The 19,649-nt window shown below is 36.5% G+C and overlaps 3 protein-coding genes across 4 annotated transcripts; all 3 read right to left on the reverse strand.

Moving 5' to 3' along the window:
* Positions 1-17: 17 nt before the first annotated feature.
* Positions 18-3,385, reverse strand: LOC107197492 (putative uncharacterized protein BRD3OS). Of its 2 annotated transcripts, none has more exons than XM_049470343.1 (2): positions 1,673-3,385; positions 18-1,533 (listed from the first exon to the last, which is right to left on the reverse strand). In XM_049470343.1, exon 2 carries the CDS (start codon positions 1,372-1,374, stop codon positions 1,126-1,128), a length of 249 nt encoding a protein of 82 aa, XP_049326300.1. In that variant the 5' UTR covers positions 1,375-1,533; positions 1,673-3,385; the 3' UTR covers positions 18-1,125. The 2 variants fall into 2 exon arrangements, with proteins under 2 accessions (XP_049326300.1, XP_049326299.1); XM_049470342.1 differs by having other exon boundaries at positions 1,630-3,385.
* Positions 3,386-5,100: 1,715 nt separating this feature from the next.
* edf1 (endothelial differentiation-related factor 1) lies at positions 5,101-8,718 on the reverse strand. Its single transcript, XM_007243879.3, has 5 exons — positions 8,479-8,718; positions 8,129-8,180; positions 6,346-6,506; positions 5,618-5,711; positions 5,101-5,519 (listed from the first exon to the last, which is right to left on the reverse strand). The coding sequence occupies exons 1-5, from the start codon at positions 8,551-8,553 to the stop codon at positions 5,458-5,460; spliced, it is 444 nt and encodes a 147-aa protein (XP_007243941.1). The 5' UTR covers positions 8,554-8,718; the 3' UTR covers positions 5,101-5,457.
* A 2,333-nt stretch (positions 8,719-11,051) lies between these two features.
* On the reverse strand, positions 11,052-19,437 carry plpp7a (phospholipid phosphatase 7a (inactive)). The gene is made up of 2 exons (XM_015604425.3): positions 18,823-19,437; positions 11,052-14,060 (listed from the first exon to the last, which is right to left on the reverse strand). The coding sequence occupies exons 1-2, from the start codon at positions 19,298-19,300 to the stop codon at positions 13,678-13,680; spliced, it is 861 nt and encodes a 286-aa protein (XP_015459911.3). The 5' UTR covers positions 19,301-19,437; the 3' UTR covers positions 11,052-13,677.
* Between the last annotated feature and the right edge of the window lie 212 nt (positions 19,438-19,649).

Here is a 19,649-nt window from a genome sequence, read left to right on the forward strand (position 1 = left end):
ATTATTTTGAGTAGTGAATAATATAAATATGAATAAATAATATTAGTGTTTTAGATATTATGACCCATGGTTTCTAACACCAGACCAACTTCACATCAAACCACTCTGAATGACTTTGCTTACATCTCAATATGATGGACATTATAAATATGCAATATTCATAAATATAGAATATATAGATCTAAATGTACCATTTTTGTTAAGAAAACTATGCTCACCTGATGCTGGTAGCTAAGTGTGGATGGTTTTTAATGGTCAGAATAGTGGAACAGCTGGACATCCAGATGAAAACAAATATGGTACACTCTATTAGTAAGCTAACTTGTTCACGAAGCTTGACCATACAGGGTAACCCCTTAACACCCAGGCATTTTATCAGTTTTCTGCCTGATATTACATGCCTATATTTTTAGGACTTATAGTCAAGCATTACACGAAAAGCGTTTAATGTTAGATTTTGCTGAAGATCTTAGTTGTAATAGAATTTATTTTTAATTAAGTTGCAGTACATCTGCAACTGTCAAATTAATAATTCTGAATAAAAAAGCACTTTCCTGAACCTTATTGTAAAATCAATACTTTCCTAGCTTCTGTTTTGTAACGTTTTGTCTAGTTATATGTCTGTTTTTAAACATGAAGAATTTGTGGGTTGATTCCTGTTACTGATCTGTACTTATTGAGTAAAGTGAACAGGCAGCTTCTCAAAAAGTGTCCTGTGGGAGAATTAAAAACTTATTTTGCTGCAAAAAAGGGGTGTTTTGGTTTTGGATCACCTACACTTGTAGCCAAAGGTTAAACAGCATAACCAGCTTGGTTATATACTGGTTATATAGCTTGATCATGCATGTAGACCAGCTAAAACATCAACTCAACTCAAATGAAACCATCGCTTGAGCTGGCTATGATGGGTTTAGGCTTGTCTTGGCTCAGTTAAAACTCACATAATGTAAAATATAGCTTAGCTGCCAATTTAAATGTATAAAAATTAAACTACAAAAATAATCTTGACCTCATAATAAAATCTCTATATAAGATTTGCAGCTGTGTCTCACAGCAGCAGACCTATAAGCATGGATCACCCTCTGCAGAAGAGGATTAATATAACAAAATAATCTGCAAATACTGTTACATAACAGAACAAATTCGGGAGCCAGTCTCTGGGTCTCTCAGTGTTTTCCTGTCCCGGACCACCACGGCCTGGTTGCCATTACGGCTGTACCAGGCGCTCTGGCTGCGGCTCAGGTAGTTGGCTGGTGGTGCCTTCTCAAGCTCCAGCTGCTGCTGCTGCCAGATCAGCAGTGAGGTGTCTCTGAAGCGGAGCCGGGCAAAGCCCTCCGACAGGGCCTTCTCTGCTAATGGGTATCTGTCTGCCATGGTGGTCCAGGGAGGTGAGGAAGAGGAGGTGGTGGTGTTCTTGTGCGGTTTCTTGGCTAAACATGTCAGATCATGCCATAATGTTTAGGAACACACTGGTAGATACTGAAGCTTGAGCTATGCTCTGGATAAACTTCAGATTTAAGATGATTGTGGTCCCTGCAGATCAGACAGATATACAATTAATCACATTTTCCACAGTGCAATGTGTGTTTCTCTTGTTAGATCCTCCAGATTGTTAAAATAGTCATGTACCTGCTGTTCAAGTGCCTAAGAAGCTGTCAAACAGCTCTTTTACCTTTATCCGGACTTGGATTTAACAGTAGAATGTGTTTTCTCTCATTGAGTCCACTGGTTTGTTAAAAATACAGTCATGAACCAATAATCCAACTTGGTTGATGCTGTTCAGATGCATTTAAGCTCTCTCTCATTTATCCAAACTCTGGATAACTTCATGTGTTTTATCTTATTTTTATCCACCAGGAGGTTAAATGTAAATACAGCCCTAAATGTTGTTTAGGGCTTAAACTTGATTGATGCTCTTCAGCTGCTTTTCCAGACTTGGACAGTTCATCTGAATGTGGTTCTTGTAGCTCAGATAGACGACAAAGACGATTTCTCAGCAGCAGCAATGTTTCTCTTATAAATTGTCCCACATAGTGTTAAATAAGCTGAATTAAACATTATTTTACACTGTAGTCCAGCTTGTTCAATGCTCTTCAGATCCTGTTTAGTTCTTTCTCCATTAATCAAAACTTGAATTTGGTCCTTGTAGCTCAGATAGATATCAAATGAAGACAATTTGCTGCAGTAGAATGAATGATTCTCTCATTAAATTTCTTTCATAGTGTCAAATGTGCAATCAAGCGCATAGTTTTAGACTGTAGTCCAGTTTGTTTGATGTTTTTCAGATGCCTTTCAGTTCTTTCTCTACTAATCCAGACTAAATTGGACTCTTCAGCCAAATGTGGTCCATGGAGCTCAGATAGATATCAAATAAAGACAATTTGCTGCAGTATAATGAGCGTTACTCTCATGAAAAAGCAGTCATATGCTTTGTTTTAGACTGTAGTCCAGCTTGTTTGATGTTCTTCAGATGCCTTTTAGTTCTTTCTCCATTATTTCCAGGCTTGGAATCTCAAAAACTGTACCCTTCAGCTGAATGTGGTCCTAGTCCAATAAAGACAGTTTTCTGCAGTATAATGAGTGTTTCTCTCATTAAATAGCAGCCATATGCCTTGTTTTAGAGACTGTAGTCCAGCTTGTTTGATGTTTTTAGATGCCTATTCATCCTTTATCCATTAATCTAAACTTGGACAATGGCACACTTCAGCTGAATGAGGTCCTTGTAGCTCAGATAGATATAAAATAAAGAGAGGTTTCAGCAGTAAAATTTGTGTTTCTCTCATGAATTGTCCAACATAGTGTTAAACAAGCTGTATTAAACATTGTTTTAGACTGTAGTCCAGCTTGTTTGATGTTCTTCAGATGTCCTCTCTCTCTCTTGGATAAAATTCAGGCTCTTCTCCGATTTTGTCTAAAATTCTTGACTAGTTAGTTATTAAATAAACAGTCCAAACGTTGTTTATAAGCCGTTATAATCCAGTTTAGCTGACGTTGTTCTTGTGGCTGTAGGTTATTTGTTTCTGTACAGCTCCTCGGTCCTATATTTCAGGATAAAAGTCCCAAACAGCTGCTTTTTTTGGTCAGTAATCTGCTCGGCTTCTCTCCGCTCCGCTGCTGCGGCTGAACTCCGGCTAATTAACGGTCGTTAGCTTAGCTAACAGCTAACTACATTTCGCGTTTTATCCAGAAACAGCTGTTTCTGAGCTCTGTGTGCTGCTGGTGTAAAGTTCCCCTGTGTAAAAACGGCTGTTAATAGTTATAAAGATGTTAAAATGCGAAAGTATCCACAGGCGTGCAGTAAAAACAACGCTAAGCGCTGCCTGTAGCAACAGCGCCCAGCCCGCGTCCTGTCCGTCTGAAAGCAGCAGCTGAAAAAACGTTCCGGTGTTCTGCCGAGTTCTGCCCCCATCCAATATGTGCTACACAGCTGCACTGCGCATGCCCGGACCAAAGACTTCACTCACTGTCAGACAGTCGAGGCTAAATGCAAAAAATAAAAATTGGATGTAAAAACTCAATATTTCATTTTTTTTTTATGTAGTGCAGTGTACAAGAAATATGTTTTCATCCATTTTTCCAATTTTAGTTTTCTCATCTTTGCCCCTTATAATGGTAATTTCAGAAAAACTTTTTTTTATTTATAATTTTTCCATTTTTGCATTTTGCAAGTTGGATTATTCCATAAGATTTGTTACAAGATACAAAAATGGACAAATCTGAAAATTATTTTCTTGAAATTCTGTTTGCAAAAGGCTGAAATTAAAAATCCGATAATTAAACAATTGGATGAAAATCTATTTCTTCTTCTTTTCAAACTTAGCTTGATTCAGTCAGAAAATTAAACTGCAAAACGTTACACTGACCAAACTGACTTAAGCTTTACTAAAATTTATAAAACACACAAAAGAAAAAAAAAAACATAAAAACGTCATCTCCAGGAGTATTGGCTGGGTGCGAAGATTCGGGACTCAGCCCAGATATTATATGCTTTTTAGTTTTTTGTTTTTTTAAGTATCTTGAATAATATGTTATTGTAATAGTTTTTTTAACTTTTATATGTTATGGATTTGTATTCATATGTATTTATTAGTGCATCTCAAAAAATATATAATTTAAAAGGTACTTTATATCAGTTCAAAATGTGAAAATCATACATAATATAGATATATTACACACAGAGTGATCTATTTCAAGCGTTCACTTATTTTTTTGTGACCTACAATTATGGCTTACAGCCATTGAAAACCCAAACTCTCCGAAAATGATAATATTATATAAAACCAGTTAGTACTTTTGGCAGTGTGGGCAGTGTGCCAAATCCTGCTGGAAAATGAAATCCGTATCTCCATAAAAGTTGTTAGCAGAGGGAAGCATGAAGTGCTGTAAGATTTTGGACTTGATATAACACAGTGGATCAACACCAGCAGGTGACATGTCTCTCCAAACCATCACTGACTGTGGGAACTTTAGACTAAACCTCAAGTGTCTCTCCACTCTTCCTCCAGACTCTGATCCCTTGATTTCCAAATGAAATAAAACATTTAATTATGGTTTGGAGAGCCATGTCATCTGCTGGTGTTGGTCCATATTTTGAATTAGAAGAACTAAAATAAAGTAACTTTTTAATGATATTATAATTTTTTTGAGATGCACTAGTATATGTAATTTCCTGTCTGTAATTCAACATACACTTATCTTACCAGTATATGGTATACCTTTGCCTAAACCATTAAAGACCAGCTTAGAACATAATTTTTATTGTATTTTAAATGTGTCATCAATTTGCAACTACTCCAAGGTACAGGATCAGTTTCCCCAGACAGGTATTAGGCCTAGTTGTACAATATATTTTCTCCAATTAAAATGCTGTTTAGTCTCATAATAGGCTTTATCTCTGTCAGGGAGACTGCCCCATAGTAATGCAACACTGCATGCCATTCATGTCATATTGCCCCCTTTATTAGTGGGATGTTAAAAAACTAAATCATGCAGTTTTGAAACCTACAAATTACTATCATCATGTCCTTGCATTTAGTGGTAATCTGTGTGTTTAGAAGTTACAGTCCATTCTAAGAAAAAACATGAAGGAAACAGAACGTGTGTACTTTGCAATTACACCGAATGCAAAACTTTATTTTATTTCAACTTGAGAGCAAGCATTAAATTATGAAAATGTAAAGAACACATGACAGTTCAGTTCAGTCTTCAAAAATTAAAAAAAAAAGCAGTGTTCTTAAGTGATGCAGCACTCCATGATCAATCTAAGTAAGAGAAGATATTACACTGTCATTCTTATAATGTCAATTACATGACATTTGGTCCACCACTGGAAAAAGCAGATTTATTACTGTTAGGGGAAAGGGAATGGATGAGAGAGCAGCATGTGAAGACTGATTAAAAGGCCTGAATAGTGAAGGGATTCTGTAGGCTAAGTGGTGGATTTCGAGGATTTTTCGGTCATTTCTTCTTAGGCAATACTTCAAAAGCTTGCCCAATTTCCCTTCCACGCAGTCGAAGTCCTGAAATGTGGATGGTCAATATTTATATTATATTATATATTATATTATATATCAAACATACAATATAATAAAACTATATAAACAGGATAAAATCTCACCAATTGCTCTCTCAATTTTTCCCATTACTTGATTGTTGGGAATGGCCTTGCCACATTCATAATCTGCGATGACTTGGGGTTTCTCGTTAATTTTCTGGAAAACAAAATACAAAAATATTTATGATTAGGTCTATAAAAGATTACACAAAGTTTTTTTTTTTTTGCCACTACCCACTGAAGCCAAACAACACTGCAAAGACCTATGGGAGATGTGTTGGGTCTCCTGTACTGAATGTGGACCACCCACGGATATATTGCACTGTCCACTGTGGTTGGTAATATAATAAAATATTCCTGTTTAATATGCAACATTGTGGGTTGGGGAATGTTAAAATATCTGCACAATTTCAGAAATGAAATGTTCCATCTATCTGGCACCCACTATCAGATCTTGCTTGAACTTGCCATGAGCATGCTGACCAGAGTTTAACCTCACTCACAAGAGAACAACTTACATATTATACAGATTCATTTAATTACTACTATTCTATGACTTTTGGCAGGGTAGTGACCTACTTCCACCAGCTTGACACACATTTGTTGTGATATTTGGAAAATATCCTGATATTTAAAGTGCTGATCCGGAGATGTTTGTGGAAGTCCTACCACAAACATTATATCACATACAGTCAAATGTCCTAACTTCTACTACTAACAACAACAGAGGACATATCAGAAAACATCATATCCCTAAACCCATTATATTCTAGATCAAGAATTATACTTACAGTGGCCAGGTCCTTCTGAGTTAAGCCCTTAGCTTGTCGGCCTTGCTGAATGACCTTGCCGACCTCCAGAGGCACTCGATCGTGATGGAGCTCCTCTGTTTCCCTGTCTAGTTTGGCTGTGTTCTTAGTTACAACATGCTGCTTATTCTGACCAGCAGCCCCTGCAAGGAACACAAATATCACTCATTAGTATAGAAAGACACCTTCATCTTTTACTACAATTAATCATGACAATAAATAATAAAATTATATAGTAACTGGGGTGACTATAACTATAACTATAACTTTTGTGCATAAAACATATCAAAATTAACAGAGCCAAAGCAAACAATCAGGGTAAAAAAGAACAAAAAAGGCCATCACTCTGATAACTCAAATTATGGTTCTGTACTTTTATTTACACAAAATAGTAAAGGGAGGACATATAGTTTACTAGAGTAATATTTTACCTACACTGTAAACGCACTCAAATTCCATTAACTTAAATAAATTAAGTCTGTTTTGCGTACAATTAGATATTACCGAGTATTACTCAACTACTTTTAGCTTCATTTTTGGCCCTATACACATTTAAACAGATATCAGAGATTAATTAACTTATGATAATTGTATTTAGTCTGTTGTCATTGACTGCTTCTTTTCCATTGGCTTTCTGACACTCACCATGACTGTTTAGTCATTTTACCCCCAGGCTACCTTAGGTAGGTTGGTCTTGGCTATTATACATTATGATTTACTGCCTGGCCTCTTTTTTGTACACTGTAAGTGCAACATGCTAACTTTGTGTTGGCTGTGTGCTCTAGTGTTCACTCTATAGCATTTCTAATCCATATTACGGCAAGAACTACTCAACTAAATAAAGAAAAAACTCCAAAAATTCAATTTTGATGAAACTGGTTCTCATCAGTACTGCCCCAGAAAAGGAAGAGCATGAGTTTCTTCTGTTGCAGAGGATAAGTTCATCAGGGTTTGTTTAACACTTTTAAGTTACTATATGATTCCTTATGTGTTCCTTCATAGTCTGGGTGACTTCGGTATTCATTTACAATGTAGGGAAAAAAAACAAAAACTTTGACTGGTACTATTTACAAAACAAAAGTAGCTAAAGTAATAAGTGTTAAAGCACCATCCGGGTGGGATTAGCTTCTCAGGCAGTCCTGGGGTAATTTTCTCTTTTTAGGGGGGGGGGTGGGGGGGGGGGGGGTTGACCATGTATGTGTTTTACTCAGACGCCCTCTGAGAAAATTACAGGTTGAATTGCCTACTGTGTTTTTCAGAACTCTGTGGTCCTCCCATAATTTTAGTGCCATCCGAAAGGACATTTTTGAGTTTCGTCACATCGCATTTAATAAAATAGCTATTTGTCCACTGCCATGGACCATAATTACACTTTGGGCACATGTTTTAACGAGATCCACGTAAACACAACAGCGAGTGGAAACGGAGGAGCTACTGAACACGATGTCACGTGACTGAGAAAGACAAAAAAAAAAACTCACTGGTCCTCCTGTATTTTTCAATTGCAGTCTGGATGCAGGAGATTTATGAGAAACTAATCCAGTCCATATAAGTCAGTGTTAATATTACATTTAATTTGTATTCCTCAAAAGTTTAAATAAGAGGAGGAATTCTGCCATAAAGCTCTGGGACTACAACTCACTATTTAACTACAAGCCCCATGGCCAGAACACCCTAGCTAGCTACTAGAGTCCCACTAAAACCCAACATATGGTCAGATTAAGAGCATAATCTTACAGAAGATAAAATATATCAGATGTCTTACACTTCTTTGTAGTTTCAACATCTTCTCCTCGTCTCTGGGCAGCAGTTACAGCCTGCAGACACACAATTAAGCGCATGTTTAGATGTTAAGTTAACTAGAGTGCCTTGAAAGGTAGCTTAGCTAGGTTAGTAAGTTAGCTAGCTAGCACACTAGTGTACTTTTAATAAAAAGAGGCCCCAAATATTAATATTAACCCAAAAAGAGACACTACAGCACCGTCAGCTATGAGCTCACCCCTGAAAATCATCTACACAACCCTTCAGTAACACAACAATCCGCCCCCACAAACTCACAGGCTAGGCTAGTTAGCATTAGCAGTTAGCTGTTAGCATTATTAGTAACGTGGTTACCTGTTTGGACTTGGACTGCGCGGCGGATCCCTTCTTCCTCAACACGGTCACCGTATCCCAGTCACTCTCTGCCATCTCCACGCGCTCTTTGGCTTTATTTGAATTATTTAAGATTAATAACTCGGATAAACAGGAGCTGAACTGCAGCCAGCGATATACTCCACACTCTGCGGGCGCTTCTCTGGACTTTGGAGCCTCGCTTTCACTGCTGCGCTCCACACGGAAATACGGAAATTACGTAAAGCTCGAGTCACCCGCCCGCACGAGGCGCCAGAGAGAGCAGTTAAAGTTTAAACACTGTTATACACTGTTAAACCAAGTTATATAGCGTCATATAAAATAAAACCAAGTTATATAGCGTCATATAAAATAAAACCAAGTTATATAGCATCATATAAAATAATACCAAGTTATACAGTGACCATATTAAAAAGTACCAAGTTCTATAATGACCATATTAAACAGTATACAATTTTAAAATTATATAGTACTATATTAAACAGCACCAATTATATAGTGACCTAAAACAGTACAAAGTTATATAGCATCATATAAAATAAAACCAAGTTATATAGTGACCATATTAAACAGTATACAATTTTAAAATGATATAGTACTATATTAAACAGCACCAAGTTATATAGTGACCATAATAAACTGTATAAAATTATATAGTACTTTATTAAACAGCACCAAGTTATATAGTGACCATATTACACAGTACACAGTTAGAAAGTAATCATATTACATAGTACCAAGTACAAAGTTATATATGAACCATATTAAACAGTACAAAGTTATATAGTACCTAGTTATATACTGCCAATATTTAATAGTACCATGGCATAAAGTAACCATAATAAACAGTACTAAGTTATATAGTAACCATGTTAAATAGTATTATGTTATATAGTACCAACTTATATAGTGAGAATATTAAATAGTACCAAGGTATAAAGCAACCATAATAAATAATAAAAAAAAAAGTTATGTAGTAACTATATTAAATAGTATTAAGTTATATAGTATCAAATTATATAGTGACATATTAAATAGTAACATATTTAATAGTATTTAGTTACATAGTACTAAGTTATATAGCAACCATATGAAACAGTACCAAGTAATATAGCACCATATTAATTTAATTATATAAAAATAGCACCAAGTTATATAGTACAAAGCAATGTAGTACCATATTAAAAATTAACCATATAAAAATAGTACCAAGTAATATAGTGCCATATTAAATATTAACCATATAAAATAGTACCAAGTAATATAGTACTATATTAAATATTAACCATATAAAAATAACACCAAGTTATATAGTACCATATTAAATATTAACCATATAAAAATAGTACCAAGTTATATAGTAGCATATTAAATATTAACCATATAAAAATAACACCAAGTTATATAGCACCGTATTAAATATTAACCATATAAAAATAGTACCAAGTAATATAGCACCATATTAAATATTATCATATAAAAATAGTACCAAGGAATATAGCATCATATTAAATATTAACCATATAAAAATAGTACCAAGTAATATAGAACCATATTAAATATTATCATATAAAAATAGTACCAAGTTATATAGTATCATATTAAATATTATCATATAAAAATAGTACCAAGTAATATAGTACCATATTAAATATTATTATATAAAAATAGTACCAAGTTATATAGTATCATATTAAATATTATCATTTAAAAATAGTACCAAGTAATATAGTACCATATTAAATATTATCATATAAAAATAGTACCAAGTTATATAGTATCATATTAAATAGTAACCATATAAAATAGTACCAAGTTATATAGTATCATATTAAATAGTAACCATATAAAATAGTACCAAGTTATATAGTATCATATTAAATAGTAACCATATAAAATAGTACCAAGTTATATAGTATCATATTAAATAGTAAACACATATTTAAAAACTCCAGAAGCACTGCTGCAGTGTCTGATCTACTCGTACACACACAGCACAATGCACACTACTAACACACCAACACCATGTCAGTCAGTGTCACTGCAGTGCTGAAAATGACCCACCACCCAAAAAAGCACACAATCTCCAGCCAGTAATGAACACTGTTCAGTGGGGCTGTGGTGACCAGAAGAGCAGGGTCTAATAGAGCATGGCATGGACCCGCTGCCCGACTCTTTGTATTTATAGCCTGCTGAGTCAGGGGCTCGCTCCAGCCGGGTTATCTGATCACCTCTACAGAGAGGGGCTACAGACTGACACAGACAGCTGGGGAAAAGTTCAGCGCTCAGTAGATCAGGAGACATTCTGCTGCTGCTGCTGCTGCTGGGTGTTGCTGCACATGACCTGAAGAGGTTTTGAGTTACTTGGTTTTTGCATGGACTTAGAAGTCAACAATAAGTCTGGGATGTCAGAGGTGAGGCACAACAGACTACATAGAATACATACTTGAACTTCTTACGTGCTCCAGTAAATTTTGTCATGATTGCAGGCCTGTAGACCTTGACATAACACAAGTGACACAACTGAAGCTGATAATAAACACACACAACGAAAATAAAGTATATAGTACAGTATTTTATTTTATTCACGTAAAGGACATTCAGTCCTTATTTATTTATTCATCATATTTTGCCATCATGCCACTGTTCATTATTTGAAATTCAGGTTTATATCAAACCTATAAACCAATAATTTGGTTTATAACATATTTATACAAAATTAAAATCAACCTTTCTCTCTCACTTTCTCACTCTCACACTTTCTTTCTCTTTCTCACAATCACACAAGTGTAGTCTTACTCAATATGAAGCCCTTATGAAATACTCAAACACATTCATGTAAATCTTGCATATATGTGTGTTATTAGCAAAATTGGGACATCCATGTTGTTCTATGAGAGAATAAGTGAATATATATTTTATAACATTATTTAACAAAATAAAAACGTAATAGTCAAAGTATGTTTTCCAAAATGTTCACAATAATTGAATAAAATACGTTATTAATATCATATTGCAAATTATTGACAAATGGGATTTAAAATATTCATTATGTCTCATGGACTGATGCATGTGGAGTAGCTTAATGTTTTGGCTCAGCAATGTAAAGTAATCAGCACCAGTGTTTTAATGATTAAGGTACATCAGCTTTAGGTTTTCTAGTGGGATTAAGGAGGAATCACACATTTACTTTCACTGATCAGGCAAAATGTTATAGTACACAATATGTTATAGCACAATATGCAGTTTCAGGTTACTGGAACTAGACAACATACTACAGATTTAATGTCAAACCCAATTGTTTCAGTCTACAACAGATATAAGGGACTGGCTTCACAATTCCAACAATTTTGCAGAGCACTGTAAAACATATTTTTTAGGATGTTAAAGGGTTAACACTACAAAGATGCTTCCCAGCCAACATGTTCATGTGGGGCTCACATGGGTGGAACGTGGGCTTGGTGGGTAACAGGTAAACCTAAGGCAGCTCTGAGTGGGTTTGTACATGTGATATCTCGCATGAATCCCATCTAGGCCAAATGTGAAGTCTACAACCCAGATGGTGATTAGGTTTAACCCCTCCTGGTCACAACACAGACTCTTGTGGGCATCCATATGTGGGACTAATGTAATACCCAAGGGAAAAACCTTCTGGTTCCCGGTTGGGATACCCATACGAGCCCCAAATACATGGGTACATGTGTACGTTACCTGGGTATACAGTACCAGTAAAAAGTCTGAACACATCTTCTCATTCATTGTTTTTATTCATTAATGAATTTATTTTTCTATATTGTAAATTAATACTGAAGTCAACCAGACTATGATGTGCTCTTATCTGGGGTTGGTAGCGGTTGGTAGCTGGTTGGTAACTATGAGGCTGGTAGCTCTAATGAACTTATCCTGTGCAACAGAGGTAACTATTTTTCTTCCTTTTCTGAGGCGGTCCTAATGAGAGCCAGTTCCATCATCATCATGTTTCGATAGACTCTTGGGGATACTTTAAAGTTCTTGATTTTTTTCAGATAGACTGACCTTCATTCCTTTACTTAGTTAAGTAGTTCTTGCTATGATATGGATTAGAACATTATTCAAATAGAGCTATTCACTGTATACCAACTCTAACTCTTCACAACTTTACAACTGTTGCTCTCAAACACATTCAGCACAGCTGTTAACTGAAAGCCATTCCATGTGACTGAGAAAATGTCAAGATGTGCAAAGCAAGAGGTGCTACTTTATAAAATCTAAAATACAAAACATATTCTGGTTTATTTCTCAGTTTATTTCATATGTTTTTCTTCATAGTTTGGATGACTTTAGTGTCAATCTACAATGCATAACATTAAAGCTGTATCCAAATATTTGATTGGTACTATAAGTGTTACTTGTACATATGTGGTGCTGGTATTGAAGATGAATAAGGGTCTCAACCAGTGTTTCACTATTTTAGGAGAGAATCGCTGCTTGCTAACCAGTTATTTCTGTCTTTTTCTTTTTGTTCAAAGGCATTTGTCAAATGCGAACATTGTCTGGCCTCTTTACTCTGCTCCTGATGACACTACTAATGATACCAATGAATACTAATGATGAGAAGAGAATGGACGCTTTATTCCATTGTATTTCGGACTTCATCGCTCTAGGCTTTGTGACTGAAAGGTTCCAGCATTTGCTTAGCATGGACTTAGTGTCCAAATACAGTTGTTGTTGGGTTATTTTTCTAAAGGATATCCGATTTCACAATAAAACAAGAGATTTTCCATGACACAGTATTCCACTGTTACAAAAATCCCTGAGCAACGTTCGCTCGCTCACAGCAGTTAAACAAATGCAATAAAAACAAATACAAATCGAAGCAGATCATCTATTGTATACATAGACCTTTTTTGGCATTTTTTTTAAACAGTATGCAGCAGCTTTCAATGCATAGGCATTGCTATATCACATCAATAGCAAATGTCCACCCTGTGATCTTCTCAGATGCTTCTCTCAGGTTCTATAGCTTTGGCGCAAATGGTAAAATGTTCAATTCAGGCTTTAAAACTACCTAAGACTTCAGTTCGTCTTGGAAAATGTGCCCTCTACTCCACAGAGGGACTAAAGGCAATCCCGACTGAGTTTTAAAGGCTGCAGGTAACACACACACACAAACACACACAGACACACACACTCTCTCTCCGCTCAAAAGAACCAGTTGAGCGTGCCGATTGAGATAAGAGTCTGACAAGTGCTAGAAGGCAACCAAACCATCTCCACCAGGCTGTAATGGAGAAATCCCAGAGCGAAGCCGCATCCTACATCCGAGAGGTGGTGTCGGCCCAGGACCACGCGGGACATGCCCACCAGGAAGGCCCACAGCACCAGCAGAATCCGTAGAGGAACTGCCAGCACCAAGTGCGCCAGAAGAAACTTGGACACCATGACTGCCCGGCTCGCATGGGCTGCTGGGAAGGAGTACATGTCCATGGCCAGGTAGTCCAGGAAGCCGGGGGACATCTCCCAGGGTCCTTTACGCTTCACCAGCTTCTGCATGCCTGCCACGGTCATCACGTCCAGCAAGAGAGCTGCAGGTGGAAGGAGAGGTGTGATATAAAAAAAAAAATATGCATTTCCATACAGTACTTTTATTTCACTGCCGACAGTATGAAGCCCAGATATTTCACATTTTATTCATTTATATACAGCTCTGGAAAAAATAAAGAAACCACTTTAGTTTCTGAATCAGTTTCTCTGATTTTGCTATTTATAGGTTTATGTTTGAGTAAAATAAACATTGTTGTTTTATTCTATAAACTACAGACAACATTTCTCCCGAATTCCACATAAAAAATATAGTCATTTAGAGCATTTATTTGCAGAAAATGAGAAACGGCTGAAATAAAAAAAAGACCTCAAATAATGCAAAGAAAACAAGTTCATAAGTTGTAAGAGCTCAGAAATCAATATTTGATGGAATAACCATAGTTGTTAATCACAGTTTCCATGCATCTTGGCATTCTTTCTCCTCCACCAGTCTTACACACTACTTTTGGCCTTTACTCCTGGTGCAAAAAATCAAGCAGTTCAGCTGGTTGGTTTGATAGCTTGTGATCATCCATCTTTCTCTTAATTATATTCCATAGATTTTCAATTTGGTAAAATCAAAGAAATTCATAATTTTTAAGTTTGTCTCTTAATTTTTCTCCAGAGCTGTACATACATTTGTTTACTGTATGATGTTATTCACTCTCACAACACTTAAAAATGTGTTACTTTGTGTTACCCCATTCTGCCTACAAACATGTCTTAAGGTGTGCAACAGTAAATGGCCATTGTAATACAAAAAGTGTTGTGTTTTTATTAATGTCATTTACCGTATTTTCAAAATGTGTTTTTAAAGAAATACATGTGGATAGGGTTGGAAAAAGAATCATGGGTTTTTAAGTGTCATGCATGAATGCTAATGAAAAAAATTGTTTTATATGGTGATTTTATGAAAAGAAAAAAAGAAAAATGATCATGTGGTTTTAAACTGTTGTGTGTATGAAAATATATGAGAGAAATGGTGACAATAATATTTTTCTAAAGAAAAAATTAAACGCAAGTTAACATTTTCTTTACTTTGTAGAAAGACTTCATGCTAGCTAAGAACTGCAATGAAGGAACTCTAAACTGGATTAATTAAAGTGTTAAAACTGTTGCAGTGTTTTCCAAAGATGGGACAGTGATGAATATTAAAGTGATGGTGAGTTTATTTATTTGTATTAAGAGAATTTTTTGCCACTTTTTTTGAATGAGTAATTTTGGAACTAACAGCACTGGCTTTGGAGAAAACCCTTTCACATGGTACTGAGGAAGCAGAGGTGTACAAGTATCCCACAGAAAGCCTGTATTGGCTTGGATATTTGCATCATTAGACACCTCATGGATTTCTCCAAAGCCTCTGCACAGTACGACCCATTGTTAAGTTAATTCTCTATTATAACACTAACTAGCCTTGCCTGAATAAATCATAATTACTAAATAACTGCTGAAGTGAGGGTAGCCCTTGTTGACAAACCTACACACTGATGTTGAGCTAGTGATGGGGGGCATGCCCATTATGCAAATAAATTATGTCAGGAACCAACAGGGAAGATATATGGGTTAATTTGGTGCTGCATGGTTTAGGTAAAAAGTGAAAGTGTTTAGTGTTCAGTAAAAGTGAAACAAAGTAAGCTTTAAAAAAATATAGTAAGTCTCTTTAAGCTATAAAAAAAAGTTCTTCACGCACTCACACATCACATTTACAAAAACTGTGGCATCACTTCAAAGCAGGCTCTTTAGCACGTTTATGCAGGAAAAAAAGTGCTAAACATGTGATGTGTGTAAAATCAACCTGCATAAAAAAGAATTACTGCCTGGTAAATTCATTTAATGGAGAATTAAATTAATCAGTGCTAGAGAGATTCAGCAGAATGTGTCAGATAGACACAACCGACTGAATCCCTCCTGTATTCCCTCAGCCACTGACCTACAAACCCAACAGCTCCTCACTGCCAGAATAAAAGCTCTACTGTTAGCGTAGCTCAGGAGCACACCTGAACATGCTTATCATGACATAATGCTATTCCTAGATCACACAACACAAAGCCACCTTTCTAAATAAATACTGTAATAATAAAATAATGATTATTTAAATAAAAAAAAAAAAATTTGAGTTAAAGAAACTTATTTTAAAAAGTTTTTAGGTTGAACATAAAAAAACATGGTTTACTTTATGTGAATCAGCATTATAGAAAAAAAATATTTATTTTTTTTGGTGAGTTATGAATGTAATAAATGAGTAAAAGTTAAATGCAGATATTGTTTTGCAGTAAAACTCAGTGATTTAATAATAACAGTACCTTCATTAGCTTTATTAACTTTAATTTCTACACAGTTATTTGAATTTTTTCGGTTTGTACTTTTTTAATATGGTTTATCATTCAAATACATTATACAGCTATGGAAAAAATTAAGAGACCACTTCAGTTTCTGAATCAGTTTCTCTGATTTTGCTATTTATAGGCATATGTTTAAGAAAAATGAACATTGTTGTCTTATTCTAAATGAGAAATGGCTGAAATAACAAAAATTATGCAGAGCTTTGAAAGAGTTCTGAAATCAATATTTGGTGGAATAACCCTGGTTTTTAATCACAGTTTTCATGCATCGTGGCATGTTCTCCTCCACCAGTCTTACACACTGCTTTTGGAGGACTTTATGACACTCCGGGTGCAGAAATTCAAGCAGTTCAGCTTGAAATAATGCTTGTGGTCATCCATCTTCCTCTTGATTCTATTCCAGAGGTTTTTAATTTGCTAAAATCAAAGAAACCCATAATTTTTAAGTGGTTTCTTTTTTTTTTTTCCAGAGCTGTATATGCTGTTGCAACAACATAAATGTATGTTTTTATATGCTGTTTTTTTATTATTTAATTACAGCTCCTTAAATAATAGCAGTGGGTGCTGGATAAAACAAGGTAATTGCAGAAAATCTAAAAACATGTATGTTTTAATAGTGCATTGGAAGTCATTCTTTATCACTGTTTAGTTAAAACCTAAAAAAACACCTTGCCCAAGGATTATTGTTTAATGGAGGAGCGAGCATCACTCTGAACACTCTCTCTACCAGATATGGTAAATGCATTTAAACTTAGATCAAGTATGACAATTTCTATAACAATAACAAACAGACTCACATTACCTACACCTATATATTTTCTTGAGTTTGACAAGTTCTTTATTAATAAATAATGGTCTAAATTACTAAATAAAAATCATTTTAAAACAATATTACAGTAATGATGTGAAGTGCCACTAACACATTAACCCCATGGAAAATTGTGTAAATACTTACATGTTCTCATATAGCACTGCTCATACCATAATATACAGTGTTGATGTTCCCCTTGGTGTAATGAGGAGAATGGCATCCCTGTTATTTCTCGCAAGAACTGTGCAACACTGTGCAACCCGAGTCATTTGTGTACAATTCTATAATAGTACTATACAGCCTTAATGCATAGGCTTATTTTACTTCAGCTTGTCAACAAATGCTTGTGTGCAGCTGTCCAAGAAAGGCAGTAAAATTTTTATTTGTATTTACTGCAGTGGGGTGAAAGTGCATTACACTCCACAGCTGTAGGGGAAGAGCTCAGGAGAAATATATATATATATTAAAGTGTCTATAAAGAGTTCATATATTTAGGTGGGACTGTGTAATTGCGCAGAGAATGCTGCAAAAGTACTTTTAAAACGTGCAGTGTGGTGCAGTTAATGAATGTGGTGATTTTAGCGAGGTGCTCTTATTTAGTCAGCAATTTTACTTGTTTCTTTATTCATTTAATGATGTGTCTAATGAGCAGATGAAGACTGAGTTTCTTTTTGGATATCTTTATATTCTCTGTAGCTCTTGTATCAGCACCATTAGCAGCACCAGGTAAATCAGGTAACCAGTAAAAAAGTCTGGGGACCTACCAAACAACTCTGTTTTTAGAATTAATATACTGGAAAAAAGTATATGTTTGAGTAAAATGAACAATGTTGTTTTATTCTATAAACTACAGACAAACTTTCTCCCAAATTCCAAATAAAAATATTGTAATTTAGAGCATTTATTTGCAGAAAATGAGAAATGGCTGAAATAACAAAATAAATGCAGAGCTTTCAGACCTCAAATAATGCAAAGAAATCAAGTTCCTATTCATAAATTTTAAGGGTTTAGAAATCAATATTTGGTGGAATAACCCTCGTTTTTAATCACAGTTTTCATGCATCTTGGCATGTTCTCCTCCACCAGTCTTCCTCACTGCTTTTGGATAACTTTATGCCACTTCTGGTGCGATCATTTAAGCAGTTCAGCTTGGTTTGATGGCTTGTGATCATCCATCTTCCTCTTGATTATTTTCCAGAGATTTTCAATTTAGTAAAATCAAATAAACTGATTTATCTGATTTTTTTTTCAGAGCTGTTTATGTGGCTTTACAGGAATGGTATAGCAGAGGTACATTGATGCCATTTATTGCAATATACTGCCCTAATTTCCACTTAGGAACACTAATACACTATTAGGCTACTATTTAAAGAAAAAAAATTTAAGGACTGCTGCATTCCTTCACATGGACAAATCCAGCCAGATGCTGCTGGTCACGATCATTACCATCCCCTGTGTCTGCTGTCCACTGACCAGTGGCGTTTGGCTAGAATGGTCCACGTGAACAAACAGGCAGAACTCACATCCAGCTTTGGTGGGGTTTGACCCAGATTAGCACCCTAAAAATAGTTTTCCATTTTTGAACAAAGACAAAAAGGGGCATAAACTCACCCAACAGCAAGTTCACAAGCACCTCTTGTCCCGCCAGCGTGTTGCTCCTCGTGAGGCACAGGATGGTGCCGAAGATCCACGGGATGCCGTGGCCGGTGAGCGCGAGCAGTTTGACCATGGAGCGCATGCCGCCCCACGAGGACGTGGGGTGCGCGCACACGCCGAGCCGCTTGGACATGCAGATGTCGATGGCCAGCAGCGAGTTCATGGCGATGCCCTTGAAGGACGGGTTCAGCTGCATGCAGTCCTCCTCCGGGAACTCTCGCCGCTCGCGCCCGTTCTCCCCCGCGTCCTGCTGCGCGCCCTCGCCGCCCCGCTCCGCGTGCTGCTGCTGCGACTGCTGCGTCTTGTAGGACGGCCTGCGCGCCCCTGCGCGAGCCTCCGCGCCGCCGCTCCGCGCGGGCTGGTGGTGGAGGGACATGAACTCCGGCCGATTCAGCGCGTTCCGCGCGCGGGTCCGAGTCTGGCTCGTGGGCATGTTGGTGTGGTGAAGCGCGCGCTCCGCTGTTGATCTGAGTTCAGTGTCCTGTCTCGTGTTTGTTGGCGCAGGGTGGAGACGCACGCGCCACCGTTCCCATTCCCGGATCACCAACTGCCCTGTAGGAACTCCGTAACTGCGGGTTCTATTCCAGCGTGAGACTATAAATAGACCGAGACACGAGAACCGACAGGCTGGAAACAGCAGAAGCGAGTCCGCGTGGCTCTTTAGTACTGCGCTCGCGACCATAAACCAGTGTTTTTACTGGTTATAGTGACATACATTTATTACGGAGGTTAGAAAAAATAAACGTTTAGAGTTTGGGGCTGGTGAAAAAAAATGCATTTTT

The sequence above is a fragment of the Astyanax mexicanus genome, chromosome 22 (assembly GCF_023375975.1).
Source record: "Astyanax mexicanus isolate ESR-SI-001 chromosome 22, AstMex3_surface, whole genome shotgun sequence".
NCBI classification, from domain to species: domain Eukaryota; kingdom Metazoa; phylum Chordata; class Actinopteri; order Characiformes; family Acestrorhamphidae; genus Astyanax; species Astyanax mexicanus.

Bases quoted from the DNA above. Each gene is read 5' to 3' on its own strand.
- plpp7a (XM_015604425.3), bottom strand. From the start codon at position 19,300: ATGCCCACGAGCCAGACTCGGACCCGCGCGCGGAACGCGCTGAATCGG. The intron at 14,061-18,822 runs GTGAGTTTATGC...TTCCACCTGCAG, and splicing joins GCTTGTGAACTTGCTGTTGG to CTCTCTTGCTGGACGTGATG.
- edf1 (XM_007243879.3), bottom strand. From the start codon at position 8,553: ATGGCAGAGAGTGACTGGGATACGGTGACCGTGTTGAGGAAGAAGGGA. The intron at 8,181-8,478 runs GTAACCACGTTA...GTGTGTCTGCAG, and splicing joins CGCAGTCCAAGTCCAAACAG to GCTGTAACTGCTGCCCAGAG. The intron at 6,507-8,128 runs GTAAGACATCTG...TGTTCCTTGCAG, and splicing joins TGTTGAAACTACAAAGAAGT to GGGCTGCTGGTCAGAATAAG.
- LOC107197492 (XM_049470343.1), bottom strand. From the start codon at position 1,374: ATGGCAGACAGATACCCATTAGCAGAGAAGGCCCTGTCGGAGGGCTTT.